The sequence below is a fragment of the Temnothorax longispinosus genome, chromosome 6, assembly GCF_030848805.1.
Source record: "Temnothorax longispinosus isolate EJ_2023e chromosome 6, Tlon_JGU_v1, whole genome shotgun sequence".
Taxonomy (NCBI): domain Eukaryota; kingdom Metazoa; phylum Arthropoda; class Insecta; order Hymenoptera; family Formicidae; genus Temnothorax; species Temnothorax longispinosus.
In genome coordinates, this window is record NC_092363.1 from 17,354,821 (window position 1) to 17,380,654 (window position 25,834).

Genomic DNA, 25,834 nt, shown 5'->3' on the forward strand with positions numbered 1-25,834 from the left:
TCTATCAGTGCAGATTAACTTTAATCTCGGTTTAACTTTTTACTTTTTCTAGTTCTAAGAATATAAATATATAAAAAAAGGTAATAAATTAAAGTGAGATTAAAGTTAATCTGCATTGAAGAAATAAATATTAGAAAAACGTTAAAATGTAAGTTAAACGAAATTAAAATTAATTCAAATTAAATCGGCATTGATAGAAGAATCTGCATTGATTTTGAATTTAAATCTGCATTGATCGCAATTGGCTGCGTGGCTCGCTATGTCTGCCGGTGCCATTTCTAGTAATTTTAGATTTTGCGCGGAACTAGCGCGAGAACTCGTATGTCGTTGGCCTATCACTCTGCCCGACGTGCAACATGACCAACATGGCCGTTCCCGTACCTCGCAGGCTCGAGGTGATTGTATACGTCGTGGAAAAACAAGATGATTCTCCAGTGAATCAGCACGGCGAGTGAGCCGAGTGAGCGTCCTGCTGACAGCCGAATTGCACGAGTGGCAGGACTCGCCTGGATTCGCCGCTACAACCAAAGATCCCGCAAGTTGTAACGATATAGATTATACTGTGTAAAGAGCATCGACGTACGTTTGACATTTGTTTTTAAACTACTCCCAAAATTTTTCACTTTCTTTTTCGTATACACGAAACAGATAGAAATTTGTCATTATTATTATACTTTAGAACCAACTACGAAAATGCTTTCTTATTTTCACGTCGACGGTCAGTTGTAAATTTTGTGCATTTCCTTCATGAGTTGATAATTGGATGACAACTTGTTGCAAATGCTCCATTTATGAGATCTACGAGCAAGTTTTTATTCTTGTAAGATTAAATTTTACTACTTAGTGACTTATTGCCTATAATTTAAGTAAACGATTTAAATATGATGGATAAAATGAAAAACATATGTGATATAAAGTCTTATTCCATAAAGCTTGTTATTTCTACTGACATTCTTATTTATCACTTTTTTGAAATTTGTTACTCAATAATTTATAATACATAGAAAATATGTACTTATTTTAATCTGGAAAAATAAAAAAAAATATATGTATGCATAAAAGTATTACAGTAATAATTTATAACAAATAATACATTTTATATATGTGTAAATTATATATGAATATTTATTATCAAATAAATTTTAACAGTTTATTATTTTTGTTAGTTCAAGATGGTGAAGTTATATGCACTGACCGTTCTATACAAAAGTGTTACGTCGGCGACGACGCTGAAGGCCGCTTACGACGTAGAGTCGTTCTCATTTTTTCAAAAGAACAGTATTAAGGAATTCATGTGCTTTGTCAGTAAAACCATTGTGGAAAGAACGCAGACCTGTGCCAGGCAGAGCGTCAAGGAAGGCGGTAATGACTGGATTATAATTCCCAATAAATTTTTTGTATTACTGCAAGCAAGTATCTTTAAGACATTTGATTTTTATCCCGCAGAATACATGTGCCATGTATATGTGCGAGCCGACAATCTCGCCGCAGTTCTCATCTCGGATCACGAATACCCCAGGAGAGTGGCGCACACTCTGATTACGAAAGTGATGGACGAGTTTGCGGCGAAGCATCCGCAATCGACATGGCCCACGCTCAGGGAGATCACCGCCGACTTTCCACAGATCAATACGTATCTAGCCAAGTATCAGAATCCGCTCGAGGCAGACGCGCTCACGAAAATGCAGAACGATCTAGACGAGACAAAAATAATTCTGGTAAGAGTCAATCTCTCCATTTTTCCTCTTCCCGTTTGTTTACTTGATCTGTTAGAATATCCATTTGTATACATGATGCAAGCATTCAGAAAATTTTGTGATATCTTTTTACCAGCACAATACCTTAGAAGCGGTGCTGCAAAGGGGAGAGAAGCTGGACGATCTAGTTTCCAAGTCGGAGGGGCTCAGCGCTCAGTCGAAGGCGTTTTACAAGACCGCACGGAAAACCAATTCCTGCTGTAGTTTAGCTCCTTAGAACGTTACCCCCCCCTTTTTTTAGCGAGCTTCGCCGCTTCAATATTTCGATAAATGTGACTATAATTATTGCGGTATAGAAACGCAAATGAATATTTATATGATTCGTGGAAGGGTTGATATGCGGGGAAAGGGAAATGGGAGGGAAGGTTTAACAAGCAAAAGAGAGATAACGGAGAAAGACGGAAGATACTGATCTACCCAAATTTTTCAGTGGAACATATATATTAATTTAATGAACTTCTAGTTAAATGGCGGGCGAAAAAAAAGCGAACCACTGCCGCGGCTCCTCCCAGTTAAGTGGAACTTTTTATAGGGATGTTACACGCCCGTGGATTTATCTACTCGCGAGAAACGGTCCTAAACAATTGCGTACGAGAGTTACTTCCGAGATGAGTTTCGCGCGAGGGGAAACTACCATAATGGAATTCCCACAGTGTCAAAGTATCGCCTTAAACACATTCCGAATGTTAACCGTGTGGAAAAAACGGTGCAGCGCGAGGAGGTTTATCGTGACAGCCTCACGGATCGATAAATAAAACGCGATAAGGGTAGTTTGTAATTGGGCGAACGATATGTCTCTGTTCAAACAATTAGGTTCCAGTCTAATATCAGCTTGAAGTAATCAAAAAGCCTTTTTAACAAACGGAACTTTTGTAACCGCTAGAAATAATTTTACGTCTTGTAACTGTGCGATTTTACTATAGTTATGTTGAGAAGTCATCTCCATATTATAATATCCAAAAGGGAAAATATTGCACAGATTCCAAGAAGGAAAGTTGTCTAACAGTTTATTTAACACAACATACGCAAACCAGTCCTTATCCTTTTTAAACATGGATAACTATATATGACGTGAATTGTACCAAAACGATTATATCAATGTTTATTACATTATATATTTCATCCAGTTGATCAATAGACGATAAGGCTTACGATTATTTGTCATTTGAATTTTCAACGTAAGAAAAACTCTTACATAATGTGTCTTGACAGAAAAACAAAATATATTCTATGTATAATATTTAAGTGACAATTGTAATCTTTATACTATGTATGTTGAAGAGTATAATGAGCCAGTAAATATAGATTAATATATTTTCAAATGTTAATGTTATATGATGTATTCATAAAAAGGAAATAATTTATACATAGAACAACTCACAATTGTAAAGTAGATTTATTTGAACATATTATATATATATATACACATATACATAAACATATAACGCGTAAATATACGGGATTGTGTTGCCATTACTGCACCAACATTTAACATTTTTTAACGAATTTAGAACAGATTTTTTAAATATATTAAAATTACGGGAATACATCTATATATTCATACTTTAAAAAGTTATTAATTATATCAATGAAAATGCTTCATTATTACGAGATGTGGCAGTGAAATGAAAATTAATTCAATGAAAACTGAAGGCATTTCCCGATTAAAAGTAAAATTTATTTTTACTTCAATTATTGTTTACAAGCTCTATGTTTTTCCTAGATATATCGATTTTCTCGCTCTCACTGCTTCGCCGCGGCGACCTTAAGCTTCATCGAGGCGGCGGCCTTGAGCTTCTTCATTTCTTCAACTACCACGCCTACCTCGCGTGCATTGGGTCTCAGGGTCTTTAATTTGAAATTTGACGGTGTCTTCCACAAAATGTTTTTGAATCCAAGCTCAGGATTAAATCCTTTCTCGTACTTACATCCGGGTACCTGTGACGAGATTAATAATGACATATGATGATCTTCTCTTGAACTAGGGAAACCAAATCTTTTGGTCGCTTGTATTATAATTCTTTCGCCGTTCGATTTGCTATCTTATTGATTATTGTACATGATTGAGCAGTAACTGATCGGATGATAAATTTCACGAAATTCCACTGCAAACAAACTTAATTATACGATTTGCACATACATACCATTTGTAAAATTGTATCTCTTTCTTCATCTTGTTCAGGTGTGTAGTGCAGTTCTGGCACTGAATATTCGTTTCTATAATAATCCACATGTAGGAAAAATCTATTTTCATAAAATCGCCTTTTAACTCGAAGATCCGAAACGGTCTCGAATCTCCAGTCAGCCATTTTCTTTTCTGACTTTTCATAATCAAAGTTCAATTGCTCGATATCCTCGACTATGGTAGTGATATCTCCCTCGTTTGCCCAGTCGTAGACCAGCACGTGTGAATGCGTTATAATATTTTTCAGGTAGTCCAACTTGTATATATTTTCAATATCTTGGAGATACTCTGAGGTGAAAACTTTCGAATTCACTTCGTACGGGATGCCTCGTTTTTTAATTTTTTCCTGCAAATATCGACAGAAAATGACATATAAGATATCTCTTAAGCCCATTCTACAATAGCCGTAAAAGTATGTTTTAAGACGTAAGCAGTAAAAATTGACCAACTACAGTCGATCATTCTTGGATTGTAAAAATCCCATTAGTCAATAGCTTACTGCTTACGTCTTAACGCATACTTTACGGCCATTGTAGAATGGGTTTAAGATACACATCAATACATAAAAGAGGAAGAGAATGTAAAATTACCTTGACCGCATCCACAGGCACGTCCAAATAAACGATCAAGTGAGGCCTCAGTATCAGCATCTTGGCGACGTTCACGATATCGTGGTAAAATTTCAGCGCCTCCGGACGCATGTAACCGGCGTTCGTCATCGCCTGGGCGAACACGTAGTCGCTGTATATAGAACGATTGAGCACTATTCCCTGACCGGTCGACAGCAGGTGCAGCAGAGCGGTGATGTACTGGTCGTACTTCATTTGGAAGTAGTGAAACTGAAACATGGGCACGTTGATGTGATGCGGATTCGTCAGAAACTTCTGCACGTCGCACGACTGCGACCCCGGGGACAATCTGTCGTCCAGCGTGCGCAGGTCGTATCCATTTTCGTCTATGTAAAACTCGTCGAAGTTCGGCGGCGGCAGATAGGCCATCTCGAACTCCTCCGCCAGTTTCGCGGCCACCTTGGACTTCCCCGCGGCGATCGGGCCCTCGACGACGATCACCTTGGAATTCTCGTCGCACCGGTCGACCATCGGATCGAACATCTGGGCCCAGAAGCCGTACTCCTTGTGCAAGTAGTCGAACGGCTCCACTCGTCGTCGATTCACTCGTTTCGCCTTTTGCGAAATTAAGGCCGTTTGCGTTACGTTGCTGGTAGCTGTCACCTGTACAATCCGCACGAATTATGATATAACACAGTTAACATAACGTGACGCGTATTGAGATGATTTACGATACTTTAACGGGGAAGCGATGAATTTCTATAATGAATTTTATTTATATTGACGATTGATCTAGCTACCAATATATTTGTTTCCGTATACCAAAAATAAAATCTGTTAACACTGTATAGCTGTTAATACTAACCTTACATAATTGTCTTGTAACGTTATTGTATCCGAGCCTCGCAACACCGACGCGAGCGAGCGATGCCATTTTAACTGTTACGAGCGTAGCTTGTGCAACGGGGAGAGAAAATTGGATATCGCTCGTTTTTATAAATTAACGTGAAGAGAAAAACATCGCTCGATCCGAGATCTCCTCCGAGACCGACCCCGACCTCGGTTTAGCGTTCCGAAACTCACTGAAACTCACCGAGGAACTCGAGGTCCTCGAGGAAGAGTTTGACAGCCTAGAGAAATAACTAGGCCCGTTCTTTTTGGCTGAGCTTCTTGCACGATTCATCTTTTTCTCTTTTTCTTTTCGCGTTGGAGAGAAAAAGAGAAAAGACGAACCGCGTGCAAGTTCAATTAAAATAGAACGGATTTATTGACACATCCGTGTGTCCGGCGACGCATGCTCGCGTCGCAGTATCTTTGGTTTCCGTAGGTTGCTGGCTGGCGTGCGGGATTGTCAGAGTGAACGAGATTACTGTTCGCGGTGGTGGTAGCCGGAGCCTCGTCAAATTTCATGGACGAATGACTGGGACACGGAACGGATAGGAGCGGCGGAAAGAATTGGACGTACGCAGCGCGAATACAATACCGTCCGTCGTGTGGATCCGCGGGTGCGGCAGCAACGAGAATGAGCGAGCTCGTTTGGGGAATAAAAAACGGCGATCTCGAGCAAGTGCGCGACATCGTCGAGAACAAGGCAAATATGACGATGATGTTGATTCTCAAATACTTTCGTTTTGGAAAAGAAAGAAAAAAAACGCGCCGCGACCGCGCGATTAGTATGCCCAACGTGTGCTCTGTCCTTCTTTCTAGACTGTTAAGTATGTAGAATGTGTATTATACGCCGAAAGAGCCTGTCGAATGCGCCTTTCTCGATGCCGGAAGTACTCGCGCGAGAACACGAGTGAGCGTGTCACATTGGCACGCATCCCGATTTTGCATCACATCTGCATTTTGCTTCTCGTGAACTTGATCTGGAACGGAGCAATCTGAGAGTTGTCGACAAGTTTAATTATGTAAAGCATTTTGGGCTTGCTAACGTATACTGCAGCATAAAAACTTCGTTGCCGAACGTACCACCAATTCTTATTAAAGAATTATGGAGAATTAAAATACTTGTGTCAATGTAATATTGGGTCTGTTTTTTTATTGTTGAACTGACTGTACACTAGTCAGCAATAGAGAACTGACCCTTCGTATTTCGTATGAGAAATACTCTACTGCGATAGCTTTACGAAAGGTTTTTTTACATCCAATATTCTCTTGTTATTTGCAACCAAGTTGCCACATCTGTTTATCTTTCAATATTCCTTGTAAGCTTTATTATGAGCATACGTAGCACTGTATACGCTAGTTGTGTTAGTAATATTAATATATTAATTTTGATTGCTCATACATGGGGATGTAACGTACTATTACTTCTATATACATTGAACACTTAATAAATAAAATATTGGAGTTGTGTTAGCCTTGTTACGAAGGTTTGAATATAGCACAAAAACATTGAAACAATGTCTTCTATTACAACACTTTATTGTACTACAGTTAATAGTACAATATTTAACTGTTAATTTATTTAAGTTGAAGAAGTTTACTTTGTTGTCTGATCATCATTGTTATCATTTTCAGAACATTGATGTAAATCAAATGATTGATGGAAGAACGCCATTACATTATGCAGCTGATTACGGTCAAAGCGAAGTTGTCAGATATTTGTTGGACAAAGGAGCAAATGCCAATGTAAGCAACGGTATCAAATGTCAAGAAATTAGTAATTAATTAAAATACTTTAAAGAGTCACTATATGCCAAATATTACAGTTAAATAATAGCCTATGCTATGTAATTGTTAGGTGTGAAGTAATTTTCTATCTCTGACGATAAATTATTTTTAATTTTCAACTACGCAATTCGAGATACCGTTAAGTGTAATAGATAAATGTATTTCTTGCAGGCTACAGATAAGCATGGAATCACGACGTTGCTGGCGGCAATCTGGGAGGGGCACACGAACTGTGTAAAACTGCTGCTGGAGAAAGGCGCTAAACCGGACGGGTTAACGCCGGACGGCACGAGCTATCTGGATGCGGCCGAGAAAGATGAGATTAAACAGCTCCTGAAACTCCACTAGCATAAAGCCAAACAAAATGCGGAATCATAATTTTGTTACTTTAGTACGTTAATGTTCCTCCTTATAGAGAGAGACTATTCTACCAGCTTTGTTTTGATTTCCCGCCTATGATGACTAGAGTATGTCGTATTTAAGCACTCGAAATTAAATGAAGAATAGGTACACATGGATGCCGTTTTATAATAATAATAATGATAATATACTGCATGTCCAGAGATTTGTATAATGAAGAGCTCGTATTCTTCTCGCGATAATCAATTCTTCATGGTTCTAAATATACATATACATATAAGTTACAGATTTATCATAAGATATTATTCTTTCGTGGCTGAGACGAGTTACGAAAGTTAGTTTAGTTTAAACTTACAACCGTATATATGTATACATATATATATATACATAATGTAATTTTGATATATATTTTGATCTATTCTATAAGGCGGTACATATTGTTTGTTATTAATTTATAAATTCTGAAAGTCTTTTTTATACATTTTTATGTCATAATCGCTTGAAGCTTATTATTCCATTTTTAATCTGATATTTTCGTGGCAGCGATGTATGGAGTCTCTTGTACTCTTAAGCAAAGTGCTAAAACTCCTTTGAGACACCTGTGTGCTGAGTTGAATTTTTGAACGTATGTATAAATTGCGATAAAAAAGAAGCAGTACGTTTTTGCAATGCTAACAACGTGTAATGTGTCTAATGGATGCTAAGAATGTACAATAATCAAAAGTAATAAGCAAATACATTATTGTTATAAACGCTTTTCTAATTTTCTGGTATCCAGACGTATGCCATTCCGGATGTCATGTTTCAAAAAGAGAGGAAGAGAAATATACTTTTTCATATTATAAAATTACACTTAAATATCTACTGAAATTGGAAAAATTGTATTAACTAAAATTAAGCAATATGTCACATCTACGTAATTCATAAAAGATCAAAACCCACATTGCAGATTTTTATATATATGAAATGTTTTAAAATAAATGTATGTTTCATGTCTTTATGTACTTGTTCATTTCTGTCGCAAACTTTTTTTTCGATAAAGATAAGCGATGACTAATATGATGTCTGTACCACGTATCATCAACCATCAGCTTTGCTAGAGAAAACAAGTTCCATTTATACAAAGAACAAAGTTTATTACCATAAAATGCACAATTCACAAAAGACGACCTCTACAATTAGCTGCACCACATTTGCAAATGATCACTTTACCCGGTATACTTCCTACATCGTAACTGTAATTCCACGTAAGCTCTTGTCCAGCTTTTATATATTGTAACGCGAAGAAAGCCACCCAAGGAAAACGTACGTCGTGTGTATCGACGAACACATTTTGCACAAACACGTTTGGGTCGCAGGAGTGCTGAAAAAGACATTTAGATACATAAAAATGACTTCTGTTCAAAATTCAAAATTCACAAGTACAAAGATAATCAAGTCACGATTAGGGATGTTGAATGCTTTCGCGAAGTTTTCAAAAATTCTAGAAATTAATCCAAAGATTATTAAATTCTGAAGCCAAAGATTTTTTTCAAATAATAAAAAAATAGAAAATCAAATGTTTCAATCTTTTGTCACCTACATTCAAGTAACGGCCGATATTTCCAGTCGTTTTAGCATCCATAATGTAAACGGCTTCGTCTTCGCCGAAGTAATCTCTCACAGACTTGAACGTTGATCTCTCTATTTGCTTTGGTTCTACACTAGGCTCGAATCTACTCGGCTCTCTTCTTATGTCTACATTTCTACTGTCATCGTCGTCACTGATATTGATCGTATCCAGAATTTCAGTCACAGATTTTGTCGCATTTTCCAAATTTTTCGTAACACTTCCATCTTCGCTGTTTTCTTCAGATATATCTGGTTGATCCATATCCTCTCTTTTCCGTTTTCTTAGACGTTTCCTGGTAATAAAGCTTTCTTTGAAATTTTTCCCATTTATACAAACATCATAGTTTAGCTAATGTTATAATAATCCGTAAAAAAAATAGATTCTTTTATAATCTAGTAGCATAGAACGCAACATACCTGATAGACGAAGATTCCGCAGTTGTTTCTAACAAATCTTTACTATCAGCCACATAGTTATCAATATTGAAATCTTCATCCGAGCCATTGGTGCTTTCCTTTGTGGTTTCCTCTTCCTCGTCGCTCACGCTGGTGGTTTTCTTCTTATTGTCTTCTTCTGCAGATGACGCCGACATTTCCGGTTCGAGAACGTCGCTTTCGTAACCCTCCTTGAAACCTTCTACCACCTCTACGTAATCTAACTCTGCCAGATACTCATCGCCGTAATTTTTACCTCCTTCATTTGCGCCCTATGTAATAAAATAAGCACGTATAAAATAAATGTATAAGACAAACGGATTTAAGAACTGGCGATTGGCGTTCTAATTGCCCGCACCTGTTCGGTGAGTAATCTCCCTGCATAAATACAGATAAAAGCACCATGGGGAATATCATTGAGACACCTTATGCCCCAACCACGCGGTCCTGTTTTAAACACTTGCAACTTTAATTTGAGAGGATGTTGCACCACTCTGTTGAGACACGTTTTCACGGAGCACTTGCATCCCGAGTTACATTCGTAGATTCCCGTGGTCACCGGTTCCGGCAAGCGTTTATAAATATAACCGACAGCGGTATTCGGCATTTTTCCTCCTAGAGTTGCTCCTTGTATCGTTAGCTGCCAGCATTGGCATTTCGATTTATCCTACGGTACATTATATGATAATGCAAGATAAAGCGCAAATTCGCATTATTACGAATATAACGGTAGTTCGACGATTTCATACCTGGCAATCGTCCTCGCAATCGCAGCTGCACAAAAACGCAGGATCCAGATTTAGATTAACACCTTCCGTTGGCTCCCGACGTGTAGTGTACCTTATGGTGTCCGGTTGAGTGTGATCCAAATCATTCACACATGGTATCGGCACATTTTCCTCGCCATAACTGAGATCCTTTAAAATACGAAATCACAGAGTTATCTCCTCACATCTTTTAATATCTACATAATTTTTATATCACAATATAATAAATATATAGATATTCTAGTATCCACAGGAAATTAGTAGTTTTTTCGCATCAACCACGTCTTGTTAAATTAAGTTTTTGCAGTTTGATTTCGACGACCTTTACCTTGATGTTGATAAAGCACTTCTCCACGACGAAGTCGGCGAAAGCACGCACCCAATAATCAAAATCGAACAGATCGACGGACAGTGTGCTATTGGTAGTGAGAAGGTAACGGTGCAGCTCTTCCATATTTCGTAATCTAACGCCGCACGGTGTCTGGTATAATATAACTTTCTTGCCCTTGGAGAATTTGCAAAGCTGACGATGCCAGCCGCACAACAGTGGAATGGAGAGCGGAGAAAGCCCTTTGAGATCCTCGTGCGAAACTTTGATGCTTTTGATACATTTTGGTCCGCATTTGTGAGAAACATATTTCTTCGGCTCATATTTCCTCTGGGTATTGTAAAACTAGAAAAGCCGATAACACGAAAATAATATCATGCTGATTATAACAGCATGTTATAATACTTAACATGCTAATATATATGTTATATGCAATAACAATTGCATAATTCACTAATAAACATCATTTACTCACAACAATGCTATGCGACGGTTTCGTTTCCACGGTGGAATTGTTGTACGTTGGAATTGTTGTAGTATCTACATTATGCCTTTTGGCGGTACTTTTTTTAGCTACTGCACGCGACTGTTGCGGTGCAATGGACGGTGTACTAGATGCCACACTCGTAGGAACTGTCGTTTTTTCCGCTTGCACACTTGGCGTGACATCTTCTTCCACATTGGATGTATATTCGACGTAAGGCAAGTTATTTTTCTGCAGGAATTACGATTCATAAGATAGAGAACACTTATAAAACTGTTTTAACATTTTCAATCGAAACTCTCTCAAAGTTCCTATATTTTCAAAGGTAAATTTTTGCCCACTTACGTTAGACGTGGCAGGAATACGATGTCGAGTATGCGCATTGCCCGACTGTTGAAGCTGTTGCCTCGCATTAGCCTTCAGCACCTCGATGTACAGAGGACCCAATCTAGTCGAGCCACGGTAGATCCATTCGGTTCTGTTATCAGCGCTGAAGTGCATTTGCACTAAACTCGCATCGACTTGTATGACTTTTGCGATCCACCATTTTCCCTTCCATTCGGTCTTAACCATTTGACCCGGTTGCAATTTCACCATTGGCCTTTCGGGATATGATTCCAAGTACTTCTTCACGAACTCTCGCGATTCGCTGGGAACGTCTTCCCAAATACGTGGCGAGGTCTCCCAAACCAGGTAGATGTCGGTGTGGATAACATACTGAGCGTAACCATCGTCAAAAAATACCAGATATCTGAAATAATAAACACATTAATATAGGATATTAAATAATTTAACGTAAAATGATACGTAACTTGCGCAAAAATTCTCACATGGTAAAGTTTGTATATACCTTACTCTCACCATTTTCTATAGATAAATCAGTTAAAGAAACTTCTAAACAACGCTCACCTATATTTATTTATGGATTTTGGTGTCTCAGCAATTATTCCGCTGTAGTAATTATTGGAAATGTCATCACGAAATATAGCTACAACTCGCGTTCCAACTGGGATCATAACTTTACTCAGTTCGGTTAATGCTATCAGTTTGCCAGGGATACTCTTGATCGCTCCATTGTACTTTTTCTGGATAAGTTTCACGCGAAAGCCCCATGGACTTGTTGAAACTATACTTTGTATCTACGGAAACGTCTTTGGATCAGTATCTTCTTTGCATGATATGTAAATACATATTTTGCATGATAGGTACAATGAAGATTCTACAAACCTTTCCTTTGAGCCATGGCATAACAGGACTTTTCATGATATAAACGATATCGTCTACCTCCGGAGATCGTTTAACGACCGGACCAGGCGGCGGTAACTTAGGAGCTATTATCTGCTTACTACTCGATGGTTCAATCGCTAAAACCTCCAGTTGATTATCTTGCAACGACGAGGAAGGCGGAACACGTACTTGCGTTACCTTCTTCGTTGCTACAAAGGGATGGGCGGTCTCCGTAATTTCGTCGTTTATTTGCAATTCCTCGAGCATCTTAATTTGCGGTCTAAAGTCTTCGTACAAGTTGTTTCGCAATTTGTCCATTGTACACATTACTTCCCGTATTTCGGTGTTAAGAGAATCATTTGCCGCTGTCAATGCATAATATGATATAAAGCATGTCTTATATCTAAATAAAAGAGATAAAGATTTGTACTTTTTACATGCATCTTATTCTCGTACTTCGTATTAGAGACTCGTCTTACCACATATGTCCTGCCACCTCTTCTTCAGGGATTCGCAAGCAACTTTAGCATGCTGCTCCACATTGTATTTTTTATAGATATATGACAATGTATCATCTAATTTATCCTTGATGTCTAAAAGTACATCGTCCGGTATATATTCTGCAAAAACGACGAAAACAATCATTATTTTAACAATCGCGATTTGATAGTTGCACAATTAAATTCTTTCTTGACGCCATTTGTATTAAAAGTAACATTAAAAGCTCAATATACCATTGCTATCTGGTTCTTTTTTCTTCTCATCGTCAGAATCATCGCTATCAGAAATTTCCACTTCCATCGTATGATCCGGAAAATCACAGTCTAACAGTGATTTATTTTCTACAAAGGCTTTTACCAAATGCTGCAAGCAAGATAATAATATTAATATTCAATGCGTCTTACATTTATTCTCATAATGGGTCTGTTTTTTATTGTCGAGTTAGCTGTGCTAGTTCAGAGTAGTTTATCCTTTTTACTCCACATTGGAAGGAAAAAGATAAATTCTGAACTAGTGTGGCCAACAGAAAGCAGACCCAATATATTGAAACAAAAATTACCCTCTGATGCTGCAGCGCAACGTCAAAACACTCTTTACATATTATACGGTTCTTCTTCTTCTCGAGTGAAACTCCATAAAATGCGCACGCGAAGGAAGGTGCTGCCTTCATGTTCACTCCAGAGCGACATTTAAAATTGACACAGTTACTATTGCATCCTTTAGATTTAGTTTTCTTTGTACTTTGCAAATCTTCATCTTCATCCGACATCAATTCAATGATCTCCATACTCTGTGCTTGCGCCATTTGCCTGATAATTATTTAGCAGAATAATTCCTAGAAACAAAATATTCATCTTAATAATAATAAAAGATATCAGTTACATATAAGGCATATTTTCTTTGACGTTATACGAGACAGGTGCTGTAAACATAATGTTATTTTTTTGACTATTCTACATCTATCTATTTGCACACAAGAAAATATTTTAAAATAATTATGAAATATAATCAACTTTATTGGTATAATTTGTGTGTAAAGTTCAAACTTAATTAGAATATTCTAAAACTTTCATATTACTATGATTTAAGTTCGTGGATTAGCTGGGGTTCAACAAACCTTATCTTAATAATTACGCTTTATACTTTTACTTCAGTGATGCCGAGTTAAACATGACCATTGTATACAATGTATGTTGTAATCACATTATAAAATACAAAAAGAATGCTCAGTGTACATGTTTATACACATATACAATATAATTGTGTGTAATTGTATAAAAATATAATTCTTCACAAATTCTAATCTTTATTGTTCTGTTTTCATTCTAATGTATAAAAGGTGCTATATAACCTAAAAAAAGATTAAAGACGCGTTTAACCGAGGGAAAACATTTTTCATTCCAATTTCGTTTTTACAAATTATCTATGTACAGTTTAATCGCATATTCGCGATTTATAAAAAGAGGATAAAATAACGAAAGAAATGAAATGAAATGCGTTACGCAAATATGAAAAACGAGCGGTTAATAACAAATAACTTTTAAAACGTACTGCAAATTGTGTACATACACTGCTGACAGCTAAGCGCAAACTGAGATTAGGTTAGTGCATGGTGGAAGAACACAGGTGTGCTCATACTCGTGACGAATTTCACACGGTTCTGCGCAGATGCCAGATGCAACCATTTTTAAGTGTCAGTTTCAAAACATTTAAGGTTGTACCAAGTGATATTGTGACATATCATATATCATCATGAGTACGTGTTCAATAAAAATGTGTAAAAACGATTCTCGAAAGAATTTAAAAAATATTCATTTTTTTCGGAACCCCAACAGAATTATTGATTAATCCAGATAACGACTGGTTTAATCATATTTCTAGAGGAAGAATAATCAGCCCTTGTGTCGAATTATTTGAAACAGTGAAAATTATGGAAAAGTTATTTCAAGATTATCATGGTTCTTCTATTTGTAAGACAAAAATAAATAAGTAAAACATAAAAATAAATAAGTAAGGCTGCGGTCCACTTGACGCTACAAATTCTTTGGAGCGTTCTTCTTCTCCTTCTCATAGACTAACAGGTTTTTCATGTAATTGTTGGAATCTAGTTTTTTACCGTCTGCACTCTCTCTCTCTACACTGGTTGTGCATTGTCGCTCTCATAAACAACGAGACATAATATAAGCCCATAGACTTGTATACATTAGTTAATCTGTTCTTACATCAGAAAAGAGACATTTTAGGCCGGTATTAACACAAGAGGTGCTTTGGCTTTAATTCTTAATAGTTTCATTGTCGTTATATTTTCCCACGCTCTGACGTATGAATAACAGCGTGATTACGAGGGAGGCAATGGACGCGTTCAGCAGACACAACTGTTGAGTTCGTCTTATCAACACTCTGCGTCGATTGGTTGGTTCTAAAAGTAAGAGCCAATCATGTTCGACCGCTACTGAGCGGCTTGGTTTGCTGAACGCGACCAATGTGGGGAGCAACATCCGCGCGGCGCGGCGCGGCGCGCTCGGAATACCTACTGCCACCTCCTCGCTTATCATGCTTTGCTGATACATCAGGAGTAAATTTCCGTGGTTTCGCACCGCGAAATTTACTCCTGATGTATCAGCAAAGCATGATGAGCGAGGAGGTGGCAGTAGGTATTCCGAGCGCGCCGCGCCGCGCGGGTGTGTCACCCCACATTGCCTCCTCGTAATCACGCTGTTATTGGTCAGAGCGTGGGAGCCTACTGCCCCTCCTATGCATACCTGCCAACGCTCTGATTGGCCGTAGGCTGGGCATCCTCGTCGCGTGCCCGGCGCGCCGCGCCGTTCCAATGGCGATGGGTAATAGTGGGGGTAGACGTGCCGCTGCTCGAATACCTCTACTAAAACCTCCTCGCTCAACATGCTTCCCGCGTAACAGGAGCGATTTCTGAGGAATAATTCTCGCTTTCCTCATATAACCTAGAATTCTTTTCATAATTTTTATGATCTTTCAAACGTCTTAACAAATGCATAATACATTCTTCGCTATTACTTATTAATAATTTAATATTAAATTAATATGTGTTCATTAAATTAGTAATGTAATTATATTAATTACTTTTTCTTAAATGATATATGTATGAATAAACTGCGAATGCATCGCAGTGCTCGTGCTTGTCGCCGCGGAAAAGTAAATGCTCTAAAATGCGACAAACGACACGGATATATCTCGAGAAATACGTTTATTTTAACATTGTAACGTATTCTTTAATGCGAGGCATGCTCTCTCGAACAATATTAGACACTAAAAAGTTTTTAAATGCTGCTGCATAATGTTAGACAACGAGAAAAAGGTATAGCCGCGAATGCCGACGGGCGGCGTTGGACGACAAATTCGGAGCTTCGAAATACGATAACTAAATGAATCGCGAAAAATACGTTTATTTTAATATGGTTATGTATTCTTTAATGCGAGGCATGCTCTCTCGAATGTGATTAGACGATAAATAATTATAAAATGCTGCTGCATAATGTTAGACAACAGAAAAAAGGTAGCGGCGAATGCCGACGGGCAACGTTGGACGACAAAGTCGGAGCTTCGAAATACGATACCTAAATGAATCGCGAGAAATACGTTTGTTTTAATATTGTTATGTATTCTTTAATGCGAGGCATGCTCTCTCGAATGTGATTAAACGATAAATAATTATAAAATGCTGCTGCATAATGTTAGACAACAGAAAAAAGGTAGCGGCGAATGCCGACGGGCAGCGTTGGACGCATGGGTTAGTGGTTAATTATTTTTATTATAAGTTATGTTAGGTTAGAGGCTTTAAGCCTGGTCTACAATGGATGTATTAAGTCGTAAGTCGTAAGAATTGGCCAATCACAATCGAATTTGAGGAGAATAATCGACTGTGATTGGCCAATTCTTACGACTTACGACTTACATCCATTGTAGACCAGGCGTTAAGGCTTGTATCCATAGTAAATCCATCTCATATGGATGCTATTTTATTTTTTTAATGTAAAAAATTTTAATTATTGTACAAAATATGTATTTGCCTATGTTACATTTTGCTTTTTAATAGAAAATTAATCGCATTTTTAAACTTTACTTTCAATTCTTGAAGATTTTTTAGCTCCATCATGTTCGGTCTAGCATCAAATTGACCAATTGGTTATAAAATAAAAAATTTGTCCAGATTTGAGTTTTTTTGGGATGCAAATCGATTTTGAATTGTTCCAATTAATATCGTTGCAATTAACTTCTGATTTATGTTATTTCTATTCTCTTATATCCATTTCTACTAATGTAATCTCAGTTTAACCTACACTTTTCATCTTTTTCTAATTCCAAGAATTTAGAACGAGATCCAAGAATTAGAAAAAGATGAAAAAGTTTTGTTATATATTTTTCTCAGAAATTTTCTAAGAATTTCATTTACTTTAGATTTTTAAAAAATCTTGAAAAAATATGTAAAATTAATTTCTCAGATACTTTCAGAAATAATTGCATGCGGTTTCTGATAAACTGCGCAAATTTTTTCATATTTATTCAGATTTCCACAAATAAGATATGTTGGCAGGAAAAGTCTAAAATATTTTATTATCATTTTGTCTGATGAGTTTTTGTCTGAAAAACATTCTAATTTATATAATAAAAAAATCTGAAAAATTCTAAGGAAGTCTAAAAACTTTTATAAAACTTCTGATTATATAATATGAAAAATGAGACATTTTTTCCATCGGGGACTTTAATCCTTTTACAACAATCTCAGTTACATCGCACGATTCTCGAAGTGCTTGCTGTTTGTTGTGGTTTGATTATTGCTTGCCAACGTGCCTGAAATAATCGATACAGCCGCGCGCGTGCCACAGAAGCAACAGAAAATGGTAAACGATACCTCTTTCATTTCTTTTAATTCTATTGAATGTCATAAATATTATAAGAAAACGACAATTGAACAATGTTTTTTTTTTTTTAATCGTTTTGCGATAGATTTTGTCGAGGTCCAAGCCGGCCTCGTCGGAAGGCGTTCGAACGTCAGCGTCGCGCAAGCAGATACCAAAGTTGGAGGAGTTCCTGGAAAAACGGGACTACACCGGAGCCCTGACACTATTGGAATTCAACAGCAGCACCAGCAGCAGCCTGGAAACGGACCTGTGGATGGGATACTGCGCTTTCCACCTGGGTGATTACAAACGCGCGGCCACAGTCTACGAAAACCTAAGGAAGAAGGATTATGTGCCGCCGGACGTCCCGACGAATCTGGCCTGTTGCTACTTTTACCTGGGCATGTACCCCGAGTCGCAGAAAATCCTGGAGGACGCGGCGGACAGCAAGCTGCGAACCAGGCTGCTGTTTCACCTGGCCCACAAGATGGGCAATGAGTCGAAGCTGACGGAGTATCATCAGATGCTGCAGGATGTTATCGAGGATCAGCTCAGTTTAGCGTCCATTCATTACTTACAAGCTCACTATCAAGAGGCTATCGATGTCTATAAGAGAATTTTACTGGACAACAGGTTTGGAATATCTCCTTTGTATCATTAACAAAAGATTTAGAAGGATATTTGAAGGATAAAGTTGTCTCTGTATCATGATTTTTTACTATCACGTCCTTACCTCACACCTTTTCACAACTATTTGCGCAAGTTCAAAGAAAAGCACCAAGAGATGCCACTCCAAAACGGACTCTGAGTTGTATTTCCTTATCCAGCTGCAGGAAAGTTGCAGGTACCTGTCCTTTTATTTCCTGCCTCGAAATCATTCCTATCATCTTCAATTTATCTTCACACAAAAATCAAGATACTGGTTTAATACGAGGAATAGTTTGAAATTAAATGGATTTAAAAAATTTTTCCAGAGATTATCTAGCTTTAAATGTATACGTAGCTTTGTGCTATTACAAGCTAGATTACTATGACGTTGCTCAAGAAGTGCTTCAAGTTTACCTGCAGAAATACCCGGATAGCGCGATCGCGATTAACTTGAAAGCGTGCAATCATTTCCGTTTGTACGACGGAAACGCTGCGCAGGTCGAGATGAAGCAGCTCATCGAGAAGATATCGAGTTCCTTCAGCTCCGGCCACGATCTTATACGGCATAACACAGTTGTACGTGTGAACTTCTTCCGATATGTTTTACTTCTCATATGCTTCTTATTCGCTCTTCACACAGGTCTTTAGAGGTGGTGAGAACGCTTTGCAAATTTTACCCAATTTGGTGGACGTCATACCGGAAGCCAGGCTTAACTTAGTAATATACTATTTGAAACAAGACGACGTCAAGGCAGCCTATGACCTGATCAAAGATCTGGAACCAGCAGTTCCGCAAGAGTATATTTTAAAGGGCATAGTTAACGCCGTTATAGGCCAGGAGACCAATTCTGTACGTTTCGTTAAGCCAATGCTAAATCATCTTTGCGTAATTGCGTTGTGAAAGCTTACCATGAAAATTTCTTTAGCGCGACAGTATAAAAACTGCACAGCAATACTTTCAACTGGTGGGCTCCTCAGCGTCGGAATGCGATACCATACCCGGTAGACAGTGCATGGCATCCTTCTTCTTCCTTTACCGACAATTCGAGCGAGTCAGACTATACCTGAATTCGATAAAGACATATTTCTCCAATCAGGATAACTTTAACTTTAATTACGCTCAAGCGCAAGCCGGAGCGGGCTACTTCAAGGAAGCGGAGGAAGCTTTTCTGATGATACGTAACGAAAAATACAAAAACGATTACATTTACATCAGTCTCCTTTCATACTGCTGTAAATAGTTACATATTTTGTTGTAACATTGTGCCAAATACATTATTTAGTAATTATTTAACAATTGCTCTTTCTATTCTCAGATATAATGAATAAAAAGGCTGAACTGGCTTGGGAACTGTATTTGAAGATGGACACATCGGCAGAATCCTTCAATCTGCTTCAGCTGATTGCCAATACCTGTTACAAAGTAGGTGAATTCTGGTATGCCGCCAAAGCCTTCGATATGCTGGAACGTATGGATCCAAGCCCTGAACATTGGGAAGGAAAGCGCGGCGCGTGCTGTGGTACTTTTCAGTACATCGTCGCGGAAAAGCTACCAAAGTATGTTTTGCATATCGCACATTCGTGAGAGATATCACCGTATAATCGAGAATTAATTTGTAAATTATCTTTTTCATCGCGTACAGAGAACTGCTGTCGGAAGTGATACAAATTCTGAAAAATACATCAAATTCTCAAGTGGAGCAGATAATACGTGTTATGCGCAAGTGGGGAAAGGATAACAGAGTAAACTGCTAATATTATCGAAGTTCGTGGACATCGTTATCAATTCCGTCCAGAAAAATACCTTTTATAAAATAGTAGCGTGTTATAACGAGGAATTATGTTCCATCTCCACAGTAATGTACAATTAATTCTTGTACATCTTGTTTAATAAAACTTGTTTGATAAAACAATTTGTAATATATGTATTAAAAATAACACCTCATTATCGATTTAATATAAAATAGATATATTTAAACTGTAGTACACTCATGTTTTTAATATAATATCAATAATATAATAGTAATAATAATTAATTTTAACAAACACAATCGGTGAATTATAAAAAACACCATAGTCAATGGCAATATTTCTCATACGCTTCCATCTTCAAACGACCCTTAAAACGCGAATTATTTCTGAAAAACTGCGAGTATCTTAACGCGCATCGATAACTTGCGTCTATACACAGGTCACAGTTTATCACAAATATTCCTGATGGAATGGCTGCTATAGATTTAGCATAAAAAAAAGGAGATTGCAAAAGAAGGAAGAAAGGGGGATACTAGGTTTAGCATCCTGGAAAATTGAGCAGACAGGAGTAAATACTCTAAACATTTAAACATTCAATGTAACAATGTCATGACAGGCAATGAAAAAAAGCACAAATTCTTTTATCAATCCCTCGAATCGGACTGGGTAGACAAATCTATCAAGTCGTTCGATTATGGATGGGTACGTGTTAAGCTGAAAAGAAATCTGAACAAAGAATTGTTGAAAGACTGTGAATAAAGTGATTATAAACAACATATGAGTTTTCAAGTCGAATAATTTGTGTCGGTAAATGTAAAAGTACAGTGTTTTGTACACCGAAGAATCTGTTTCTACGTCGTCTCTCCAATCCGACTCCGTCGATTTCAAACTTGTAACTCTTTCAGAAAAGGTGAGATAAAGGAAAACGTTTCTTTTCGATAGCGCTCTACATCGCGTTTACTCGACGCATTCGCGAACGTGGAGAAAGAGTGCCCGATAAGAGTCATCACTACACCGTCATTATTATCATTATAAAAATAGCATCAAGGAATTTCAGTGTTTCCGTTTTTCTTTTTCGGCAGAATTTCAGGCGCGATACACTACAGATTTTTCTCTCTGGGATATCTCGTGCTCTGATTGACAGCACTCGTTCTCCGAAACGCGTTTTAATGCTCGTCTTCTTAATGCTCGAGACTATCGTGCGTAAGATCTTCAGCGAAATCCATACATTATTATTCGATTATTACATTCCATTAATTTAAACAACATCATTGTTCCTCCGAATCGCGTGACGCATACGTACATCGTGTCGATAGACTAAGACGTAGATTCAATAAGATTACGCTACTGGTATAGATACGGTAATGATACAGCGGGGGGACTTTGCAAAATTTTACTTCGCTATAAATTGCGACAAATTCTCTCTCTCTCTCTCTCTCACTCATCACATGTACACACGCACACAGGTATTCGCACTTCTCGCACGCGCGTTCTCATTAATATCCTAGAGATTTCGTGCTCCCATTCACACCGCATCTCAATACGATACACGAAGGAAAGGAGTGACTGACTTTTTGGCAATTCCGATTGCCAGCACCCGATCAGGCTCGGCGCTTCCCAGCACGGTCGGCGTATCTTATCGTGTAACAAGAGGCGTTAAAAGGAAACTCACTCGGTGTGCGTGGAAACTTCAACAAAACTCGAGAGGACTTTATCACAAAGACGCGTTTTCCATCAGGGAGATTACAGAACGTGAGTTTTGCCTTTAATACCTCTCACAAATCTCTGCTCTCAAATCTCAAATCGCTGAGAATGCTGTACCGAGAATTAAAACTGACCTCGGCGAACTTTCGACGCTACACGCACTCGAGAAAGGACTTTACGTCACACAAACGTCGCGTTTCATTCATTCGCACAATAAGTGTAAGGATCAGGATGTAAACGAGAATTCAACCAAGTTGAATATCAATATCACCTTTCGCTCTGTACACGTGCGAGAGCAATTGCCAGAGCGCCTCGGTGTCGGTCCGTTCCTACTCATTACTCCGCAACATCCTTCATAATATCCCTTGTCTTCCAGTTACAGTAACAATTTCCCACATAGCAAATAAATCTCCGTAGGATTATCTGATTTGATCCCATTTTGAGCCAAACTAAACAAATCATCCGTAGGATTATTTAAGAATATCCCATATAACATTAGATATTTAGAAACATTCAGTCGATATTGTTGGGATCGAATTTCGTAATTACATCCTAAGGGTATTCATTGTTGAATATCTTATAAACGGACAATAGGCATCCTCGGTACGTCATGAGGTACAAAATCTCTCGAAATTGCTATGTGGGTTTGTGCAACGCTTATTATAATTCTTTTTTTTTGGCAGTAATGTCGAATGCAAATTTACATTAAATGACAAGTCCTTTAAATAAGCAGATTGATTTCTCGGAATTCTTTTTTTTTCCTCGGAAATGATACAAATGATTTATATGTTAAAATTTCTTTCCATAATTTTCTTGATCCTAAAAGTTTACAGATTCAGCGGACGTGACGGATCTACGTGATACATGTCATTAAGAATTAGCGATGTTAGAGATGTAATACCAATTAGATGAACAAAAACTATGATTTGACTAATCCTTGGCTGGTTCACCTACAACGATGATGCACCATGTAGATCCTCAGATTCGTTATATAAAAGTTAAATCAACGTGCATGAAACATCTGCATTTGCGTGCCCGACGAATTACTGTACTCGAATGAGAGAGGGACAACGGATGCTGCAATAATACATAGATCGAAGAATCCGTACAGCGCGTAGATCCGATTAAGCGAATCATACAGGCGCGATCTACACGACGTAAGAATCGCCTCGGTTTATATCGATAGAAAGTTACACAGTAAGATAGAGTAATAAGAAAACGGCTACTTAAAAATCCATGTACACAGAGTATTTATAATAGAGCGGTCGCACGCGCCGCTCGAAAATTCTCTTTCTTTCTCTTTCTCTCTCTCTCTCTCTCTCCTTCCACCACGAGACAGAAAATCGGCACCCGGCGGAATACAAGAATTTAATATCATAATATATTTCCCTCCTCAACCATAAAGACGAGCGAGATCCGAAGTGATGAACCACGCGACACTCGTGGCACAACAACGATGCGTGCCTTCGAGTGCAAGTCGCACGTGAGTGTCGTTTGGCATTTTCATATGGCGTTGCTTGGTGGCCCAAAGTGCTGGATCGGCAGTCCGGTATCGAGGTAGAGGAGGCCTCCTCACACGGAAAACGATTGGCGCTGGATTGGCAGCATTAATAATTTATGCTAAATAACTCGATCGCGGTAGAAATACGTAGGTTCTTCTTCGCGCACAGTCTTTACGTATCGTTTAAATGAAAGGGAATTCTTTTCATCATCTTCTGATTCTCTTCTCTTTTGACTCCATCTCGTGCTCGATCGACCTTTTGTTATATATGGTTCTATACGGTTACTCTGACTTACGTAAAACGTATGTGTATCTTGATACTCCGGGCATTATCTTTACGTTGAAAGGGAGAAACGGCGAGACCTCGCATTCCCCAGAGTCTGCATTTTAATCGAGAATGGTGCTCCTTCCGCGGTACGGAAGCGCATGAGTATTAATTCTTAAGCGACGCTTAAACGGAAAGAGGAATTTGCGTCGCATTTACGTCGGTTACCCGTTACTTGCGCCCCACAGAAGGAGGAAACGTCGCGGAAAGGATCATTGGCCTATTTCAGTCTGTATTAAACTTGGTCTCGGTGTTAGCACAATCCGTGGCACGCTCGGGAATAAAAATGAAGTATTATACGTAGTCCCTCTTACATCCGGATTTCTCTCTCTTCTTGAGCGTTCGCTTGTAACTGCGCGTGAGGCTGTGCGTCGCCACACTGTTCAGCGCTGCTTTTGTGCATGCCACGGCACTTGTTTCCTAATTTCTATCCCTGAAACAGACGGAGATCGTTCCTTTCTCTTGCAATTCGTGACAATGAAGAGCGAGACGGCCACTTGTCCGAAAATGTCCAAATTTCGGCTTTCGAGCAAGTATTGCCGACACGCAGAGGAAAAGTAAATACTTACCCCGGCCCAGGATAGTAATAGGGCGGCGGTCGTTCGTATTCAGTGCTTAAAGGAGGCGGAGCCCCGGCAGCTGGTTGATACCTTGGCGGACCACCGTTGGGGAAGTCCCAATTTCTGTAAGAACAGCACACAGCGATATCAGTGATTAACACCCGGTGGCATAACGCTCAAGTTCAGTCGTGTAAGTTTATGTAGCATTTTGCATTTCCTAGCGTTTTACTGATCCCGTTTAGTCCTTTCCGCCACCCACCAGCGTCGGCACAAAGGCGCCTATTCTGGTTTGGACAGGGAAAGGGCTTAACGCTGATCGCGTCCTTGCCACAGTAAAATGCCTTAGCGAACTAATATACGATACAGCAGCCGCTTAAGCGAAATGAAAGTAATATATCGTAATCCGACTGAAATGTCCCGATTACAGTTGCAAAGTATATTCCCGTCGAGACAGACATGCTTCCCCGCGGCAAGTTGCAAGGTACCTTCAAGCGAAATCAACATCACGGAAGAGACGTTACTTGAGGCGGGAGTTCATCTAATGACGGTTCTTATATTGAAAATACTAAATTCCAGTCAAGAGAACGCCTCCACGAGAGTGGGGAGGAAACTGAACGATCATTCGGACCCTGTCGCAGACCGTTTTCTTGCGAAAAGCCTGGCTCTTTTGCAAAAGCTATTCTCGTGACATGACCAGTTGAAAAAAAGAGAAATCAGGAAAAGAAAGAGAAAAAGAAATAGATCGAACGAGCACGAACGTAGAAGAAGAAACATTTGTGTAAAACAATAGTCTTTGCGACTTACGTGCAGAGGCGTATCGAGAGACGCGAGAGGCCGAGCCCCCCGCAGGGTTCCCACTCACCTGGAAAGAACCGGGAGAAAAATCGTGACCATCGGGGTTGCATGAGATGCGTCAACATGGTGCTAATACAAGTCAAAGATCGCGTGAAACCGCGCGGAAGGGATCGGAACGGCCGACGTCGCCGTTCCGCGATCTCAGAGGGGTCCGGAGAGTCTTGCACTACCCCGCTCGTGAGATCCGCTCTTCTGAAACCCGCGGCGGAACGACGTCGGCCGTCCCCGAGGATTTAGGCCTACGGAAATAACATGAGATCACTCGGCGAGTGGGAACCCTGCTCGGGCGAGAGAAAGAGAGAGAGAGAGAAAGAGAGAGAATCACGAAAGGAGATCATACTGACCGCCAGATACAAGTGTCGGTTATATACTCAAACAAGGTGAAAGCGTTTACGTATCACAGGAAGCTGGGTTTACGCTTGTCGGCGCCGTTAGGGACTTACTGCGACTCTAGTGATAGGCTAAAGACTTTACTGTGAGGTTCTGTTTTTGTAGGGGCGGTATGTTCGTGGTTTCGCCACGATAGGGTGAAACTGTAAAGAGATAAGACGTGACCGATGAAACGGCGAGAGACAATGAGAGAAAGAGAGGAGGGAAGAGAGGAAGAAAGAGATAGGAACGAAAGAACGTAACGTCGACACGATGTCACGTTAAAACGCGATACAACGCGTTGATAACGTATCATTCAACTCAGCGCTACGTCCCGTATTGA

At 38.9% G+C, this 25,834-nt stretch overlaps 6 protein-coding genes across 15 annotated transcripts in view; 3 read left to right on the forward strand and 3 right to left on the reverse strand.

Moving 5' to 3' along the window:
* Nucleotides 1–345: 345 nt before the first annotated feature.
* Nucleotides 346–3,140, forward strand: Ykt6 (YKT6 v-SNARE). 4 transcript variants are annotated; one of them, XM_071780664.1, is made up of 5 exons: nucleotides 346–579; nucleotides 680–820; nucleotides 1,167–1,362; nucleotides 1,447–1,718; nucleotides 1,834–3,140. In XM_071780664.1, exons 2-5 carry the CDS (start codon nucleotides 764–766, stop codon nucleotides 1,972–1,974), a joined length of 666 nt encoding a protein of 221 aa, XP_071636765.1. In that variant the 5' UTR covers nucleotides 346–579; nucleotides 680–763; the 3' UTR covers nucleotides 1,975–3,140. The 4 variants fall into 4 exon arrangements, with proteins under 4 accessions (XP_071636765.1, XP_071636768.1, XP_071636766.1 ...); XM_071780667.1 differs by lacking the exon at nucleotides 680–820 and having other exon boundaries at nucleotides 346–539; XM_071780665.1 differs by lacking the exon at nucleotides 680–820 and having other exon boundaries at nucleotides 347–579.
* Nucleotides 3,135–5,584, reverse strand: Nd-42 (NADH dehydrogenase (ubiquinone) subunit ND-42). The gene is made up of 4 exons (XM_071780655.1): nucleotides 5,377–5,584; nucleotides 4,533–5,174; nucleotides 3,902–4,288; nucleotides 3,135–3,695 (listed from the first exon to the last, which is right to left on the reverse strand). The coding sequence occupies exons 1-4, from the start codon at nucleotides 5,443–5,445 to the stop codon at nucleotides 3,501–3,503; spliced, it is 1,293 nt and encodes a 430-aa protein (XP_071636756.1). The 5' UTR covers nucleotides 5,446–5,584; the 3' UTR covers nucleotides 3,135–3,500.
* Nucleotides 5,585–5,877: 293 nt separating this feature from the next.
* On the forward strand, nucleotides 5,878–8,543 carry LOC139814417 (myotrophin homolog). Its single transcript, XM_071780668.1, has 3 exons — nucleotides 5,878–6,102; nucleotides 7,035–7,145; nucleotides 7,359–8,543. Exons 1-3 carry the CDS (start codon nucleotides 6,034–6,036, stop codon nucleotides 7,533–7,535), a joined length of 357 nt encoding a protein of 118 aa, XP_071636769.1. The 5' UTR covers nucleotides 5,878–6,033; the 3' UTR covers nucleotides 7,536–8,543.
* A 119-nt stretch (nucleotides 8,544–8,662) lies between these two features.
* Nucleotides 8,663–14,549, reverse strand: Egg (SET domain bifurcated histone lysine methyltransferase eggless). Of its 3 annotated transcripts, none has more exons than XM_071780647.1 (14): nucleotides 14,452–14,549; nucleotides 13,460–13,735; nucleotides 13,134–13,263; nucleotides 12,879–13,019; nucleotides 12,400–12,764; nucleotides 12,082–12,311; nucleotides 11,518–11,923; nucleotides 11,164–11,403; nucleotides 10,689–11,033; nucleotides 10,343–10,510; nucleotides 9,952–10,260; nucleotides 9,576–9,865; nucleotides 9,130–9,463; nucleotides 8,663–8,910 (listed from the first exon to the last, which is right to left on the reverse strand). In XM_071780647.1, the coding sequence occupies exons 2-14, from the start codon at nucleotides 13,703–13,705 to the stop codon at nucleotides 8,704–8,706; spliced, it is 3,411 nt and encodes a 1,136-aa protein (XP_071636748.1). In that variant the 5' UTR covers nucleotides 13,706–13,735; nucleotides 14,452–14,549; the 3' UTR covers nucleotides 8,663–8,703. The 3 variants fall into 3 exon arrangements, with proteins under 3 accessions (XP_071636748.1, XP_071636747.1, XP_071636749.1); XM_071780646.1 differs by lacking the exon at nucleotides 14,452–14,549 and adding an exon at nucleotides 14,018–14,439; XM_071780648.1 differs by lacking the exon at nucleotides 14,452–14,549 and adding an exon at nucleotides 14,018–14,437 and having other exon boundaries at nucleotides 9,130–9,451.
* Nucleotides 14,550–17,644: 3,095 nt separating this feature from the next.
* On the forward strand, nucleotides 17,645–20,338 carry Ttc26 (tetratricopeptide repeat domain 26). The gene is made up of 7 exons (XM_071780108.1): nucleotides 17,645–17,777; nucleotides 17,884–18,410; nucleotides 18,752–19,001; nucleotides 19,066–19,275; nucleotides 19,352–19,658; nucleotides 19,742–19,982; nucleotides 20,069–20,338. The coding sequence occupies exons 1-7, from the start codon at nucleotides 17,775–17,777 to the stop codon at nucleotides 20,178–20,180; spliced, it is 1,650 nt and encodes a 549-aa protein (XP_071636209.1). The 5' UTR covers nucleotides 17,645–17,774; the 3' UTR covers nucleotides 20,181–20,338.
* A 32-nt stretch (nucleotides 20,339–20,370) lies between these two features.
* The window catches only part of LOC139814108 (prominin-like protein), a 40,003-nt gene continuing 34,539 nt past the window's right edge, over nucleotides 20,371–25,834 (reverse strand). For 3 of the 5 annotated variants that reach the window (XM_071780104.1, XM_071780107.1, XM_071780103.1), the window contains 2 exons: nucleotides 24,277–24,390; nucleotides 20,371–24,140 (listed from right to left, as the gene is read on the reverse strand). In XM_071780104.1, coding sequence (XP_071636205.1) covers nucleotides 24,128–24,140; nucleotides 24,277–24,390 — 127 coding nt within the window. In that variant the 3' untranslated portion in view covers nucleotides 20,371–24,127. Of the gene's footprint in view, nucleotides 24,141–24,276; nucleotides 24,391–25,071; nucleotides 25,130–25,172; nucleotides 25,656–25,834 lie in introns of those variants that run through there. The other 2 variants (XR_011732334.1, XM_071780106.1) reach the window with 2 other exon arrangements.

What these genes read in the sequence shown, in the direction of transcription:
- LOC139814417 (XM_071780668.1), top strand. Translation starts at nt 6,034, where the DNA reads ATGAGCGAGCTCGTTTGGGGAATAAAAAACGGCGATCTCGAGCAAGTG. An exon ending in GCGACATCGTCGAGAACAAG is followed by an intron (nt 6,103 to 7,034) that starts GCAAATATGACG and finishes TATCATTTTCAG; the next exon opens with AACATTGATGTAAATCAAAT. An exon ending in ACAAAGGAGCAAATGCCAAT is followed by an intron (nt 7,146 to 7,358) that starts GTAAGCAACGGT and finishes TATTTCTTGCAG; the next exon opens with GCTACAGATAAGCATGGAAT.
- Ykt6 (XM_071780664.1), top strand. Translation starts at nt 764, where the DNA reads ATGACAACTTGTTGCAAATGCTCCATTTATGAGATCTACGAGCAAGTT. An exon ending in GCAGAGCGTCAAGGAAGGCG is followed by an intron (nt 1,363 to 1,446) that starts GTAATGACTGGA and finishes TTTATCCCGCAG; the next exon opens with AATACATGTGCCATGTATAT. An exon ending in ACGAGACAAAAATAATTCTG is followed by an intron (nt 1,719 to 1,833) that starts GTAAGAGTCAAT and finishes TCTTTTTACCAG; the next exon opens with CACAATACCTTAGAAGCGGT.
- Egg (XM_071780647.1), bottom strand. Translation starts at nt 13,705, where the DNA reads ATGGCGCAAGCACAGAGTATGGAGATCATTGAATTGATGTCGGATGAA. An exon ending in GTATTCCTGCCACGTCTAAC is followed by an intron (nt 11,404 to 11,517) that starts GTAAGTGGGCAA and finishes TAATTCCTGCAG; the next exon opens with AAAAATAACTTGCCTTACGT. An exon ending in GCGGAATCTTCGTCTATCAG is followed by an intron (nt 9,464 to 9,575) that starts GTATGTTGCGTT and finishes TTTCAAAGAAAG; the next exon opens with CTTTATTACCAGGAAACGTC.
- Nd-42 (XM_071780655.1), bottom strand. Translation starts at nt 5,445, where the DNA reads ATGGCATCGCTCGCTCGCGTCGGTGTTGCGAGGCTCGGATACAATAAC. An exon ending in TTACAAGACAATTATGTAAG is followed by an intron (nt 5,175 to 5,376) that starts GTTAGTATTAAC and finishes CGGATTGTACAG; the next exon opens with GTGACAGCTACCAGCAACGT. An exon ending in GAGATACAATTTTACAAATG is followed by an intron (nt 3,696 to 3,901) that starts GTATGTATGTGC and finishes ATCTCGTCACAG; the next exon opens with GTACCCGGATGTAAGTACGA.
- Ttc26 (XM_071780108.1), top strand. An exon ending in TTATACGGCATAACACAGTT is followed by an intron (nt 19,002 to 19,065) that starts GTACGTGTGAAC and finishes CTCTTCACACAG; the next exon opens with GTCTTTAGAGGTGGTGAGAA. An exon ending in TAGGCCAGGAGACCAATTCT is followed by an intron (nt 19,276 to 19,351) that starts GTACGTTTCGTT and finishes AAATTTCTTTAG; the next exon opens with CGCGACAGTATAAAAACTGC.